General features: G+C 36.8%; 1 protein-coding gene across 3 annotated transcripts; it reads right to left on the bottom strand.

Annotated features, from left to right (window-relative positions):
• Positions 1–1,277: 1,277 nt before the first annotated feature.
• On the bottom strand, positions 1,278–14,758 carry rnf168 (ring finger protein 168). 3 transcript variants are annotated; one of them, XM_055195908.2, is made up of 7 exons: positions 14,610–14,758; positions 13,609–14,017; positions 7,515–7,585; positions 7,016–7,186; positions 3,478–3,572; positions 3,016–3,088; positions 1,278–2,349 (listed from the first exon to the last, which is right to left on the bottom strand). In XM_055195908.2, the coding sequence occupies exons 2-7, from the start codon at positions 13,940–13,942 to the stop codon at positions 1,651–1,653; spliced, it is 1,443 nt and encodes a 480-aa protein (XP_055051883.2). In that variant the 5' UTR covers positions 13,943–14,017; positions 14,610–14,758; the 3' UTR covers positions 1,278–1,650. The 3 variants fall into 3 exon arrangements, with proteins under 3 accessions (XP_055051883.2, XP_073718778.1, XP_073718777.1); XM_073862677.1 differs by lacking the exon at positions 14,610–14,758 and adding an exon at positions 14,292–14,555; XM_073862676.1 differs by lacking the exon at positions 14,610–14,758 and adding an exon at positions 14,103–14,249.
• Positions 14,759–15,773: the final 1,015 nt, after the last annotated feature.

Raw genomic sequence — 15,773 nt, 5'->3', positions numbered from 1 at the left:
GGTAGAAGAACATCCAGGACAGCTCCAAAATGATAATTGTAAATTATTTGTGTAGAAATCAAGTTTGTATAGCTGTCAAGACATGCGTTTTCACTGAAAGTGTTGGGGCACTTTGGAACAGGTACTTTTGGTTTAACCATATCCGTAAATAACTCTTTTCCTTTTGCCTATTTGAAGGGAGTATTGCATAGAACAACAAATAAATCAACTGATTATTACAGATAAAGTACAGGTCATCTGTGGTGTTGGGTTTTTAGTGATGTGCCTAACCATGTTTTGTATTTTTGTGTGTGTTCCTGAACTTTTAAAGCCTATTGTATATACAGGGTTCCCACACCTTAGTTAACTTCAAATTCAAGAACCTTTCAAAGACTTTCCAGGTCCAATACCCTCAAATTCAAGGACTAAATGTGGGGACACATTTCAAGAGCAAGGTTACATCGTGTTACCTTTTAAGATACATTATAACAGTTCCCTTTCGAGCGAACTCGCGCTGCGTAACTGCGGTGACACTTTGAGGACGCTTCCAGGGGTAAGTGCGTCTGAATGTGTAAATCAAATTCAACCAATGATGAGGCTTAACGACAAAGACAGGGTGACACTGGAGCCAGGAAGTATATTGCTATCTGAAATATTGCGTTACAGGGACGCAGGAAGTATGAAAAGGGAGACGCAGCGTCTCGTTCCCTTCTCAGGGAACAGCAGTTACATACATAACCCGAGACGTTTTCATGTGTCAAACACAACTATGCAAAATATCATTTTGGTATGAATCAACATTGGCATACAGACGATATAAGCATTTAAAGCGAACAGTTTAGCACATGTGCTTAAAAAGTCTATAATTTTTATGATATTATCCTACACTACACAGGAAATAATATTGATCTTTTTTCCAGAAAACTTCTTGCGTAAAATAGATTCAAGCACTTTCAATGACCTGTATCTATGTATATTTTTAAAAACTTCCCAGGGCTTTGAATTTCCCCCCAGATTCACAAACTTTCAAGGATTTCAATGACCCGTGGGAACCCTGTATATAAAAATCTCAACCACGGTGCTGCTGCTGCTTATGTACAGACCTATGCTAAATGGCTTGCTCTTCTGCATTGGTATATTTAAATCTCTATCTTTTTAAGGCAGGTCCCGTGTTGCAGATACACTCGTATGTTCTTCACAAACTTTAAAAATCTAGTTAATATTATCTGGAAAAATCCAAGTTGAACCTACTTTAGTGATTGTTTTACACTTGTCAAATAACCACACACCATGAACACTTATAGTTTTCCATAAACTGATTTTTCCGTTTATTGAAATTATGTAAGAAACACCTGCAAATGCTTACAAATAAAATGTGTAAAACTAATTTATTTTAAAGCATTCCCACTATTACATACTCTTAACTTGTCAACTTTCAACTGCTCTCAGAAATAAAACTATTGCATTTTAACTTTATAGTATGACCCTCCCAAAATTACAGCATGGAAAGGCACTAAAGGGGGATAACACCAGATACAGACAGAAGTTGAAAATGCTAAAGATTACACAACATTCTTTATTAGCAGCAGTGCCCATAACAACATTTTTTAAGTTGTGATTTGTAGTCCTTGGAGTATAAAAGAAAACAGTCTAAGGCTAGAGAGGACAGCTTTAGCTGCTCATGTTGGTAAACATTTCAGTAAGGGTGGTCTGCTTGGTCCCTTTCTTAAGAGGAGTGGATTGAACTGTTGTTGTTGTTGCTGGAGGAGAAGACACAGTACTTTTTCCAGAAGTTGTCCCTACTTGATGAGCGCTTGTTCCAGACAGTTTCTTATCAGCTTTCTCCTTGTCTTCCCTCCGTCCTGTGGAGCTCCTTGTGTTTGTTGCACTGTTCCTTCTCGTACTTTCCTCATCCGGGTTTGAGCTCGGAGAAGCCATGCTGTTTTTCTGCCTAAGCTGATAGCTATCGGCCGAACCCTTTCTGCGGTCCACGCTGTTATCACGGTTCAACTCTTTCTGAAGTCGCATCGCCAGCCGCCGATCCTCCTCCTCTTGCTGCCAGCGGCTCCGCAGAGCCTCCTCGTACCACACCATCTCTGATAGGACGGGGCTTTCCACTAGTGCCTGTTCACAGCTTGGATCAGCACAAGGTCTTTTTTTGAGTAGATCTTCTTCAGTTTCCACCTCTATCTCTGAACTCTTTCGTTTGGATGTAGTGTTGTTTGGACTGTTGTACGTCTGTTCTAAGCAGTCAGAGTTAGAGTTTGAGGTTGAAGGTTTGCCATAGTAGTCCAGCACAGGCATGTTCTGGTCAGCCATGTTCTTCTCAGATTGGGAAAGGAGGGTTTTTGGATGGTTCAGAATGTTTTCCTTAAAGGCAAGACAAATCATGAGACTGTTACAAACTAGTTTTTTTCATTTGTGACACAGTGTTTGATACAGTTTAGACATGATCTTTCTATTACTGTATCACCTAAAGGATTATTAGGAACACCATACTAATACTGTGTTTGACCCCTTTCGCCTTCAGAACTGCCTTAATTCTACGTAGCACTGATTCAACAAGGTACTGAAAGCATTCTTTAGAAATGCTGGCCCATATTGATAAGATAGCATCTTGCAGTAGATGGAGATTTGTGGGATGCACATCCAGGGCACGAAGCTCCCGTTCCACCACATCCCAAAGATGCTCTGTTGGGTTGAGATCTGGTGACTGTGGGGGGCATTTTAGTACAGTAAACTCATTGTCATGTTCAAGAAATCAATTTGAAATGATTTGAGCTTTGTAACATGGTGCATTATCCTGCTGGAAGCAGCCATCCGAGGATGTTTACATGGTGGTCATAAAGGGATGGGCATGATCAGAAACAATGCTCAGGTAGGCCGTGGCATTTAAACGATGCCCAATTGGCACTAAGGGCCCTAAAGTGTGCCAAGAAAACATCCCCCACACCATTGCATTAATGAGAAATTGAACAGGTGTTCCTAATAATCCATTAGGTGAGTGTATGTAACTGCATTTAAAAGCATGTTCACCTTATTAGCCATAATAGAGGAGTCTGGGCTGCTGTCACTGTTTGGCTGTTTATGAGGCACTGGGCGTAGAAACCTGAGGTACAGGAGCATACTGTTACTTATACTCTAATCGAAAATGTATTAATATTCTACTTTTCATTCAAGGGATGTCAAAGAATGTCAGTGAGATTTGGCACACACAAAGTCAAACTGGTCGAAAGTGTTTTCGAAAACGCATCTTAATACCAGGTGTTAACAGCCCCTAAGTACCGCAAGAGCGAAGTCTCTAAATGCATATTTTTTTCTGTAATACTGTGCCTATGGTAGTAGGGAGGGACAGTCTCATTTGATTGTAAATGCAAACATGTACATTTTGTTTGTTTTTAATTTAACTTGTAAACATACAGCTTCTCAACACAACACATTATCATTTACAACAATACTAACATGGTGGGGTGCAGATTAAAAACAAAAGACACATACTTCTCAATATCACCTCCTGTTGTTTTCTTTTTCTTTAATGGCGTAGCATCAACAGGCTTTATGTTCCAAGATGACTCAGAGATTGGTCCTGAATTCTGAACAGACAACCACAACAACAAAACAGCATTACAACTTGATTGTACACTCTTGGGTTGAAAAACATGCAGTCTGACTGATGTTTTTTCTAATCAAAGCGGAATCAACTTAAAATATTCCATACTTTGTATACATTCATTATAACATCAAAACTTTTTGCTTATGTTTAAAAAATAAACAGGATGCGCTTTCAGACGTGTCTGTCTCCACGAGCATCTTTCTGAAATACGTTATAAAAAAATCTATTGATTCTCTGTGAATACTTGTCACACAAACATGATACACATCTAAAAAAAGCCTGAAATGTCTACCTTTAAACAAAATAATTACAATCGAAAACAAATATTGGATGTTTATGTAATCTATATGAAAGAAAAGAGAGGTACAGTTTTTCCCACTGATCTCTCACTGGATTGCGCAAAAGAGTTGGAGCGGCCATCTCTGTATTCCCAACCGGCAGAGGGAGTCATAGACTTGCATTCAAAATCATGATCTAAATTTATCCGGTTTACAGCATAAAGATTATTTTTTAGGATATATGTAAGTAAATTAATTGTTACTTTTGATGTTTACGTTTTAATCGGGTTTTATAGAAAACGTTAAAGGGATAGTTCACCCAATAATGAAACTTCTGTCATCATCTACTCACTTTATAAATGTCTTTGTTCTAATGAACACAAAGGAAGATATTTTGAGAAATGTTTGTAACCAAACCGTTTGTGGACCCCATTTACTACCATAGTATTATTTTTTCCTACTATTGAATTGAATGGTGTCCACAAACGGTTTGGTTACAAACATTTCTCAAGATATCTTCCTTTGTGTTCATTAGAACAACGAAATTAATACTGTTTTTTAACAACATGAGGGTGAGTAAATGATGAGAGAATTTTCATTTTTGGTTGAACTATCCCTTTAAGGTGAGTGTATCTGTATTCTGTTTATTTACACCATAATGACACAGGTGTAAATAAAGTTTTATGACATTAAGGGGTGGTTTCCCGGACAGGGATTAGCTTAAAACAGTACTAGGTCTTAGTTAAATTGGGATATTTAAGTCATTTTTAAAAGCACAATTTATAAAAAATGTATGAAGAGTTTGGTTCCAAAATGCGATAAACAGCATTTTTGATAAAAAGTGAGTAACTGCCAAAATCAGTATTATATCAGGTCAGTATTTAAAAGTAAATTCTTAATTTTCTCCCTTTCTCCCAAAACGCAATAAACGGCACTCCTTTTCTACAGAATGAATAATAAATCCGCTCCACAAATTACAGCGCACCATTTCACGCATTGTAAACAAACATTGGCGGCGCGTTGAATACACGGAATCTTAGTTTTCCTCATCTACTTTGTACTTCGTGATCAACAAACAAACAAAAACAAAATAATACTTTAATGCCATTGATAAACCTGTGATGGTTTTCTGTGCCGGGAAAGAAATGTAAGCCTATAATAATCTAATAATTTACGTGAGAGGCACTCGGAAGACGGTCGCTTGTTCTCCCGACAGCATCAAGCTTTTGTCATGCTAACACATTGACCCCAGGGGATCTTATGAAAAACTTTCCATCATTTTACTCAAAGTCAACGAAAATCGAGCGGGACCAAAACATTTTACAGCTGATCGCTGTGAAAAATGTTAAGTGATGACGTCAAGAATAACCACAGCAATGACAGTGATCTTAATATGACAAAGTAAGTGTTTTGATTAATGTCATTAATGTTTATTTTTTTAATCAGTGTATACCACTAGTCAACTAAATGAATATAAAATGGCAAATATAAATGCACATTTACACATTGATTGAATAGATTTATAGCATTTTGAAAAAAAACTTGGAAAAAATAATTTGTTCTTATAAAAAAATCAACTTATGGATTTAAATTCTTTATGTTTTTATAACCTAAAGATGCTATGTGAAAGTTTGTAACAGAAAGTAATGGTTTTCATCTTGTCAATTTCTTGGTATAGAAAACAAGTTTTTACCGAAATTTGTCAAAATGGATTTATTGCGTTTTGGAACCAAACTCTTCATATCTCAAAGATAAAAAAGGAGCGTTTCCCGGACTCAAAAAAATACGCTGAAGTCGAGTTGCTCTTTGAATAGGAAAATAGTAGCATAACAAACCAAAAAAACTCCAAGGCACTCTCTTAAAAAAGCAAAAAAGCCTTTATTGATATGGCTTGGTCATAATAAACCTAATAAAAAACTTCGGACATGGTAAATCCGGCGCGTTTCGGCATACAAGCCTTCGTCAGGGAGTTTTTTACTCCCTGACGAAGGCTTGTATTCAGAAACGCTCAGAATTATTAGGTTTATTATGACCAAGCCTTATCAATTAAGGCTTTTTTACTATTTTAAGAGTGCCTTGGAGTTGTTTTGGTAATTGTTATACTACTGGTGTGCATCTTGAGACACAACACTCGTGCTAAGGGGCGGTTTTCTGGACAGGGCTTATCCTGCCTAGTCCTGGATTAACCTAAACTCTGTCCAGGAAACTGCATCTAAGAGCATACACGGTCAGCGTTATTTCTCTGAATAATTTGTAAAGTTAAAAACACCTATATTCTATGGCTGTTATAAGCATAGCAGCATCGAAATTGGGGATAATATTTATATAGCTGAATCAAATGTTACTTCAACCAAAGTTTAAAACATTATCTTTGCATTTCACTGTACAAACTAAACCAATACTGTATAAATTAACACAATTGCAAGACCAGCAAATTATTGCATGCACATGCACTACTTAAAGCATGATTACTCATCAGTAATCCACTTGCCATCATCGAGGGTAAAATGAATTATTACGTTAAAAAAATCCTACAGGATAATGTCAGGGTGGCTGTTCACCAGTTGAAGCTCAGTAGAGGTTAGTTGATGCAACAGGACAATGACCTTAAGCATTGTAGTAAATCCACTACACACTGCACCTTTAAGAAAAACAAAATGCGGCATTTGGAGTGGCCTAGTCAAAGCCCAGACCTTAACCTGTGGAATGACCTCAAGAGAGCGGTTCACACCAGACATCCTACAAATGTGTCTGAGTTAAAGCGGTTTTGTAAAGGGGAATGAGCAAAAATTGCTTCTGAACGAGGCGCAGGTCTGATTCAGAACTACTGAAAGCGATTGCTTGAAGTATTTGCTGCCAAATGAGGTTCAACAAGCTGTTAAATCCAAGGGTTCACTTACATTTTCCTCCAGCACTGTGAATGTTTAATGGGGGTTCTCAAAAAAGACACAAGAAACTAGAATTATTTGTGTGTTGTCATATATATATATATATATAATTAGGGGTAACTTTCGAGGTAAAATCTTGCCATAGTCTCTAAAAAAGCAGGTCTGCACAAACACTGTTAAGTAGTGATATTTATGTTAAATAGTGGGTGATAGTTCACAACTCTTGTATAACTCTTCTGTGTGATGTGTGACCTCACCAGCTCTTGACTGAGCAGTCTGGCCAATCTCTCATCATTCTCTAGCTGCTGCTCCTCCTGTCTTCTCTTTGCCTCCACCAGTGGCTCCTCCTCTTCGGCTAGGAGGCGTTGAATGTACTCCTCACTGGCTCTCCTCTCGGCCTCTTCCAAAGCTCGCTTCTCCTCCACCAGCTGTTTATTGCAGCAAAAGAAGTAATGACCACTATAGCATACTGGAAAATTGCGATTCTTTTCCAGATGCATTTTAATGTCGCCCAGCATGACAAGGGGACAAAACTGCAGTCACTTTTTTAAATGCCTTCAGTTTAAAAAAGTTTTTTACCAAAGGGTGACAGAAAATATGTGGGGGCAATACATTACAATATCACCAATATTACAGTTAATACATTAAATGTAAACATGAGATTTAAACTGTGATGTGTACATTCAGTAAAGCGTGCCTGTTACTATATGCACAGGCATCTAAAAAACCCTAATTAGATTATCATAAAGACCTCACCTTACTTATCTGATCCTCATACTCTCTTCTCACTTCTCCTGGCTGACACACCCGAGGCCTTGGAATCATCACTGGAAGAGGAAAACACAGAAAGCATTAAATGACAATTCACCCAGAAATGATGAAAAGAAGAAATTAAGAAGAATGTTCACACTGCTCTTTTCATACCAGTTCACGTTTAGTGCTCACACCGGTGCCACTGCAAAACTGATTCGTTTATAGATTAGTTATTCTGTCATCTCAGTTTCACTTTCTCACACATTCACTGTATGATTTAACGAAATATGAATAACATGTATTAAATATTGAATTGAAATTTACGAAAAAAGAAATGCCTCTCTTAACTCCTGACAATTTGGCCTTTATTATAAATGTATGATGTGAAAAACCAGAAGGGCGCAGCTTAATGAATTGAATGTGGAAAGCGTGGTTGTTGCGGTTACTTGTCATCCATGCGGTTAAACTTGTCAGTAGCGCGGTAATACAGGATTGCGGATACCGCGACAGCCCTAATTGGTATCATTAAAAATTTATATATTTTTTGTAATCACTCTTTTAATTTCTGGGGTCATTTCTGTGGGGTAAAACTCTAATACATTCAGGAAAATAGGGGGCGTATGAGGGTTAAAAACATTATTTTATTAGGAATTTGGCAGAAATGTTGTCAGTAGTTGACAGAATGAAACACAAATAATAATTTTGCTTAAAAACACATACAAAAAAATCTGAAAATCTTGGAGTGGTCTCTTAATTTTTCCACAGCTGTATTTATGTGTTAAATTCATCACGTTTTGATGAAGTTTAAGTTTTCTTTCTTTCTTGCCACAACTCATGACTCTGGTGCTACCAACTTAAGTCCCCGTGCCACCAACTGTACTCTCAAATGTTAGTCTAGAGCCCTGGACCTATTTCATTATAAATGCGAAATAACAAAAGGGCCATTCTGTGTCTCATCAACCAGATGTCCCTGGCTCAAATTTTTCATTTCAATTATTCTTTTTCTGGTGAAATACTAAAGTGATGGGAAAGCCAAACTATTAAAAGCAATAGATTAATATTTACTGAGTAATGCATTGATTTTCAAAGGGAGGTCAAAATATGTTAATTTTTACTTAAAGATGCAGTGTGTAAATTTTTGTGGCATCTAGTGGTGAGGTTGCGCATTGCAACCAACGGCTCAGTCCACTGCTCACCCATCACTTTTGAAATGCATAGAGAAACTACGTTAGCCGCCACGGGCAAACATGTCATCATTGGAGACAACTTAGTTAAAAAAAGTTTGTCCATTAAGGGCTTCTGTAGGAACATGGCTGCTAGGGGTGCACGATTCAGAAAATTTCACGATTCGATTTCGATTTTTAGGCTCAAGATTCGATTCAGAATCGATTTTCGATTCAAAAACGATTCACAGTATGTAAATGTAGTTTACTTTTTCCTATGTGACTGATTGTAGTAGATATACAATTTTAAAGAAAATAAACACAACAAATTAAATGTAGTTTGATATAACTTTATGTCTTTATGCAAAAATAATAACTGATATGAAGCAATTAGATGACCCCTTTTATCAAACTCTATTAAATACAATAATATAGCATATTAATGATAGACAGTGCAGGTCTATAGATTAGAAATGTGACTGGTGTTATAATGATTACTATTTCTATTAGATAGAGCAGAAGCAGGAAAAGTGCCTCTCTTTCTATTTCGATAAAAAAAAAGCTAAATCCACTCATTATTTCAGATTCAAAAGTCTACTTGCTGTCCCAGTGACAGCGGACTTTACATTACAGCTTTGCGTTTTGTAAATCTTGAGTCAGCTTGAGCTTTGCTCGTTCATTGCAATAGGTTGTAGAAAATATATGGTTTATTAAAGGAATAGTCTACTCATTTTCAATATTAAAATATGTTATTACCTTAACTAAGAATTGTTGATACATCCCTCTATCATCTGTGTGTGTGCACGTAAGCGCTGGAGCGCGCTGCGACGCTTCGATAGCATTTAGCTTAGCCCCATTCATTCAATGCTGCCATTTAGAGATAAAGTTAGAAGTGACCAAACACATCAACGTTTTTCCTATTTAAGACGAGTAGTTATACGAGCAAGTTTGGTGGTACAAAATAAAACGTATCGCTTTTCTAAGCGGATTTAAAAGAGGAACTACTTTATGGCGTAATAGCACATTTGGGAGTACTTCGACTCGCCTAAAAAGTCCGCTCCCCTTCTCCCTCTCATAATGGGAGAGGGAGGGTGTTACTGCGCCGAGTCGAAGTACTCCCAAAAGTGCTATTACGCCATAAAATATAGTTACTCTTTTAAATCCGCTTAGAAAAGCGCTATGTTTTATTTTGTACCACCAAACTTGCTCGTATAACTACTCGTCTTAAATAGGAATATGATTCAACAGTTCTTAGTTAAGGTAATAACATATTTTAATATTGAAAATGAGTAGACTATTCCTTTAATAATAATAGAAAAGAGCCAGTTTTAGCGCGGTAGCACTCACGGCCACTCTCCGTTCGACTCGGGTTTTACACACAATATTAATCAGACTCGGGACCCGGAGTAATTAAGTATGACTGACCCGGACCCGACTGACCATTTCAAATACAAACCCGGAACCATACGAGCCGCGGGTGCTCCGTGAAGTACTCGTAAAACTTTGCTCAAGTTCAGAAACATGAAGGATACAATGTGACACAAGCTTGTTCGCGTCGCATCCCAATTCATTGAGAAACAGAGCACGTGAACGCACACCGAACTCATTATGTCGCACACAAAATGTCATTATTAAAGAGTGTCATCATCACGGAAAAACAAAAAAGACAAAATTGGATGCCAGATATACTTGGGCACTTGTTAACCTGGGCAGCGCTGCACAGCAATGTGTGGGGAAAGACTGTGACAAGAGTGTGCAGGCGTCAGTGTGACTTCAACGCGCCATCTATGGGAATACTGAGATAAACTCATTTCAGGACAATAGTAACACGGCGTTAAAAAAATATATATATATGAATCGATTTTTGGAATTCTATGAATCGATTCTGAATCGGCAATGCTTGAATCGCGATTCAAATGTGAATTGATTTTTTTGCACACCCCTAATGGCTGCACAAAATGGCGACTTCCATGTAAGGGGACCCTCGGTGTATGTAGATAAAAACATCTCATTCTAGGGTAATAAAAACATAATGGTTCATTATAAAAGGTCTTCTTTATACACCCCTGATCATATAGTTTTGTATACTACTTCCCATTTCTGTTGAGAGATCCTTCTAAAAATTACACACTGCACATTTAAAATTTGGAGCCAGATTTCACGGGGTGAAAGATGACAATAAAATAATGGTAAAATCTTGATTTAATTTTTACGCAGACATTGGTACAGGGAACTACACTAACCTTTTCCACTGGTGGCACTTGCGCTACCAACTTTTTCAGTTACTGGCGCAAAATATGATTTGGTCGCACATATTTTTTTCAAGTTATATCAAGGCACCCTGGATAATAATAAACAATAATGATTAATTAATTGTGTAACAATAATGAAACTGTATTGCATACAGATATGCTTTTTATTTTACTTGCCATCTTTTAAACCACATGCCTTCTTGTTTTCTTAAACGTTGCAGTGTTTCCCACAGATCTGAAATTTACTTGTGGTGGTAGCTGGTGAAAAGGGCAATCATTATTACCCACTGACAAATAATGGTCTACTACACATGTGACGAAGAACTAATAATGTGTGACACAACACAATACTTTGATTTATTGAAAATTAATATTAATTTCACATTATATTTCATTAATCTAACCACCCCAAACTTTCTTTTGCCATTAACAAAGCTGACACTGTTTGTCAAAGCACCACGAAAACACTTACTGTTTTTGCACTGATATATGAAGCAATAAGACCCCTTTTATCAAACTCAATATAATACAATACTATGTATAGTATATTAATAGACAGTGCAGGTCTATAGATTATAAATGTGACTGATGTTATAATACATTGAAATCACTCGCGCTTCACGCCTCTACCGCGGTTGGTGTAAATGCACCATTACGTCTGACATTTTATTCCGCGGTAACGGAATATACTGTCATACCGCCCAGTCCTACCCTACAACATGTACTGATAATTTTAAGTTCATTTCACTTGAATGTTTTAGTTTAATGGATTTTATACGCTTAAGTTAAAAGAACTCATTTTTTATTAAAATTTACTATGCAGTGACTATAAAACAGTTAAATAATACAAGAAAATATATAATACGACTTACTATTCCCACACAGTTCATTTTGTACATGAATTAATTGTGTATTTATTTAAAATTTAGTTCTCAATAAATGTTGATATATTACTATGTAGAAATTATGAGCTTTAATCTTATATTTTACCACACAAAAAGTTTGTTTATTCAGTGCAGTACAATTTGATTCCCTTGTCAAGACCGGAGGAAAGGATGACAGAGGTGACATGTGGTGATGTCTAAGACATCTAACACACTGCAAAGGAGCACACTAAACTTTAAATGAAAAGCTTATGTTATATTTCTTTTGATTTTAAACAACTTTGCTGTTTATTAGTAATAAACCGCAATTAATTTAATGTTTTATATAATAATTGTCATTATTAGGCTTGTTGGGATAGTCTGTGAAACCGGTGATACACGGTGCTTTAGACTTTCACCGATTAGATCACTTGCCCACCGCAGCATCTTCTTCCACTCATTTAGATTTTTTCTAGTAATAAAATCATTTAGTTTCGTTAGAGAGAGCAGACACTAAAACTGAATGTCTTCTGCCTGAATTCAGTGCAAACTGAATGTGTGTCATATCACAGAGCAGCAGGTGTCAGATTTAATTTATTACTGTCCGAGTGTGAGGTCAAGCCGACTGACAATGACTTTGTCGCCATATTGATTGCATCTCCTCACTCTACGGTAGCACAAGAGTCAATCGGAGTCAACAGAGAGCGAGCAACTACACGCGTATTATGTGCAGCTTACGGTGTGCCTCATAAGTCTTATAAAGTGAAGCCGCTGGCTCTTTGATCGCCCCCTGGTGGCTGGCTGCAGTACAAGTCACATACCCCGCCCTCTCCATTTAAACGAATAGGACTCTGCTCTAAATAAAAAAAAATTTACACATCCAATAAAAGTTTCCAAAAGATGGTTTTGGTCCTTTCAACTTTCAAGTAGTTGTTATCATGCTGATATATGTTCAATTGTTCATTTTTGTGATAAGTTTAATTTTAGCTAGTAATTTGATGCTATAGAAACGTGGTGTGTCGTTATGATTGCCGTGGTTGAATTGGTCGCGCAAGCGTTTGGGCAAAAGTTTGATATCGCGGCTCCACCTCTGGCTCCAGGGACGATTCCTTCTGCGCATGCCTTGGCTCCAAACTGACGTTTTTACGTAACATGGCAGCGACCATGGTCGGAAATTTTTGGCTTCAATTCATTACAATGGAGGGAGGCAACGTCGCGTCGTCCATCTTTTTTTAGAGTCTATGACTGATACCAGATCGTATTGAAATAACCTTTTACAAGTAAGAATAAACAATAATTTTGGTTATTTTACCATTTACAATATTATGTTGTGTATAATATGTGTAACCAAACTGTGTGAAAATCTGGTAAAAAAAAATCAGGGAGTTATGCTTATTGTTGTTGGGGATACACCTTCCTCAGTAGAAATAAAAGCAGGAAGGGACCCATCTAAGATGTCGGACGCGTTGATACGTCAGCTTCAATAGTCAGTGTCAGTCTATGAGGCGTCTATGTACATGTCTATGGCTAAAACAGTCTATATAGGCCTTATAAATGTAGATACCAAAAGACAATACATTAAGAAACAGAATCTTGCATTGCATTTACTAACTTTGTTTTCTTGATTATTTTAGTATTATTTTCCCCAGAAAGAGTCATCAAAATAAAAAAATTGAGCAGGAAAATTTCTAGAATTTGGTTGATTTGACATGGAATGAACCAAAACATATGATCTTAAAGCAACTACTGTTCAACTTTGCCATAAAGTGGCTCATTTTTTAAATGTTGGAGACACAAAGTTCAGTCACACTATACTTACTGTCAACATCAACATCTTCGATTCCCTGTAATCTCCGCTCACATTCCTCTGGAAAAGCATTCTGTATGCGTCTCCAAAACTCCATATTGACCAAAGTCTTGTTCCGGCTATTGAGTCGTGCCCAAGTGGACACTCGTTTCCGACAAAGAGGACAGCACATGTTAGACTTGTCCACGGTCTCCAGAAAGCAGGGTTTGCAAAACGTATGCGTGCAAGGTAAGGTGACAGGCTCCATAAATATGTCCAGACAGATGGTACACACGCAGTCTGACCGTGTCAGTCCATCAGAGCTTTCTTTAACAGGACTCATGTCCACTTCAGACACTGGGGGCATCCTGAAGCCTGTCTTTCTAAATGATGAGTGATGTTGTTTCTGGTCTTAGATTTATAAGCCACAAATGCCAATTATCTGAAAGACATGACAATAACAAAATATTTAAAAACACACAGTGGCTTATTTATAACGCTGAAAAACATTAAAGAAAAACTCTTACAATTCCTGTATTTGACGATCTAATGTAAACATCACACAGACAAACTCACAAGTTTTTTTCCAACAAATCTAGAACTTACTAAAAGTCATTAGTGTAAACCTCAAATAACTAACCATTCGTGCTATATTAAAACATGCTCAGTAAGTTAAACTGGAAAAGAAAAATTGAAAAAGATTTTATTGTGCTTACATGTTTATCAGTTCAATGACAAAACGTATATGCAGCCTACAAGTTTGCAAATATTTTACAACAACAAGTGCAGAATGGATTATAATTTCTAAAATTGAAATATATTAACAAAAAACCCAAATGAACTACAGTAGTTTTTATGTCTAAAGTTAAGTTGTTATACTAAACAGCACATCTACTTATAATCAACTTAAACATAGAGATCGATCACTTAAAACTGAAGGTATCGTGTTTAATATATCGTCTCAAGTGTTAAACGAGTAATACATTTGAGCGTAGAAACCCAAATACAACTGTTTAAATTCATATCTAAGTTACCTAGTAGGCCAAAGATTCCCTGTATTTTAGCGCCTTGTTACTCTTTCACGTGAAGCCATCAACACCAATGACACGAAAGATTTTCAAAATAAGAGTCCCAATATGGGATGTGAAGCCACAGAGACCACTGGCAGAAAAGACTTTCAAAATAAAAGCCACAATATTGCCACAAAAAGTAGATTTTTTTTCTTAATAGATTTAGGGGCGGTTTCCCGGACAGGGATTAGACTAGTCCTAGACTTAAACACTTTTAAGAGCTCTCCAAATGGAAAACAACTTTCACTTACAGATCTTAAAATACATCAGGGCCCTTTGTTTTACTTCAAGATGCACACAGGTAATGTTTTTAGTAGGCCTAAGGCATGTTGTTTAAAACTAGTTATATGTCCTAATTAAACTAAGGCCTAGTCCTGGATTAAGCTAATCCTGGTCCGGGAAACCGCCCCATAAGGTTATAATATATATCGGAGTGACCAGGGCTAGTTATTGCAGTGTTTACACTTATAGGGGTGGTTTCCCAGACAGGGATTAGCTTAATTCAGAACTAGGCCTTAGTTTCATTAGGAAATATAACTAATTTTAACAAACATGCCTTACTAAAAACATTACTTGTGTGTATTTTGAGGCAAAACAAAGGGCACTTGTGTATTAAAAGTATGTCAGTGCTAGTTGTTTTCAGTTTGGACAGCTCTATTTTAGTCTAGGACTAGTCTAATCCCTGTCCAGGAAACCACCCCATTAGGCTTAAAATGAATTGATGCAAACAAGTGTGTATTTTCTTTAAGAGTATTAATGTATTTTAAGACCCAATCCTATATTTTCTATTATAGTTATATAGATGCTTAGAGAACACAGGTAAAGATAATAGCATGACAGTGAAGAAAATAACAGAACAGTTAAGAAAAACCACAATCCTAATTTATACCCCATACCCTTTTAGCGCATACGATTACGTCGCAGAGCTAGCTGGAAGCAAAACCAAGGAAAAACTGGCCTATATTGACATTTTTGCTTTTATTGTTAATTTGTGTGAATTGTATGGAAGCCCGTTTCCGCCATGTTGTAAAAAAAAATTAAATAAAATTCTGACTTTATATCTCAAAATTCTGAGAAATAAAGTCAGAATTCTGAGATGTTAAGTCAGAATTCTGAGATACAAAGTCA

The sequence above is a fragment of the Misgurnus anguillicaudatus genome, chromosome 24, assembly GCF_027580225.2.
Source record: "Misgurnus anguillicaudatus chromosome 24, ASM2758022v2, whole genome shotgun sequence".
Lineage (NCBI taxonomy): Eukaryota > Metazoa > Chordata > Actinopteri > Cypriniformes > Cobitidae > Misgurnus > Misgurnus anguillicaudatus.
This window is presented reverse-complemented; position numbering and strand designations above follow the sequence as displayed.

Excerpts from the sequence above, each read along its gene's own strand:
- rnf168 (XM_055195908.2), bottom strand. The coding sequence starts at position 13,942 with ATGCCCCCAGTGTCTGAAGTGGACATGAGTCCTGTTAAAGAAAGCTCT. Across the intron at positions 7,187-7,514 it reads ATGAGGATCAGATAAGTAAG|CTGGTGGAGGAGAAGCGAGC; the intron begins GTGAGGTCTTTA and ends TGCAATAAACAG. Across the intron at positions 2,350-3,015 it reads CCTCTATTATGGCTAATAAG|GAAAACATTCTGAACCATCC; the intron begins GTGAACATGCTT and ends CTTGCCTTTAAG.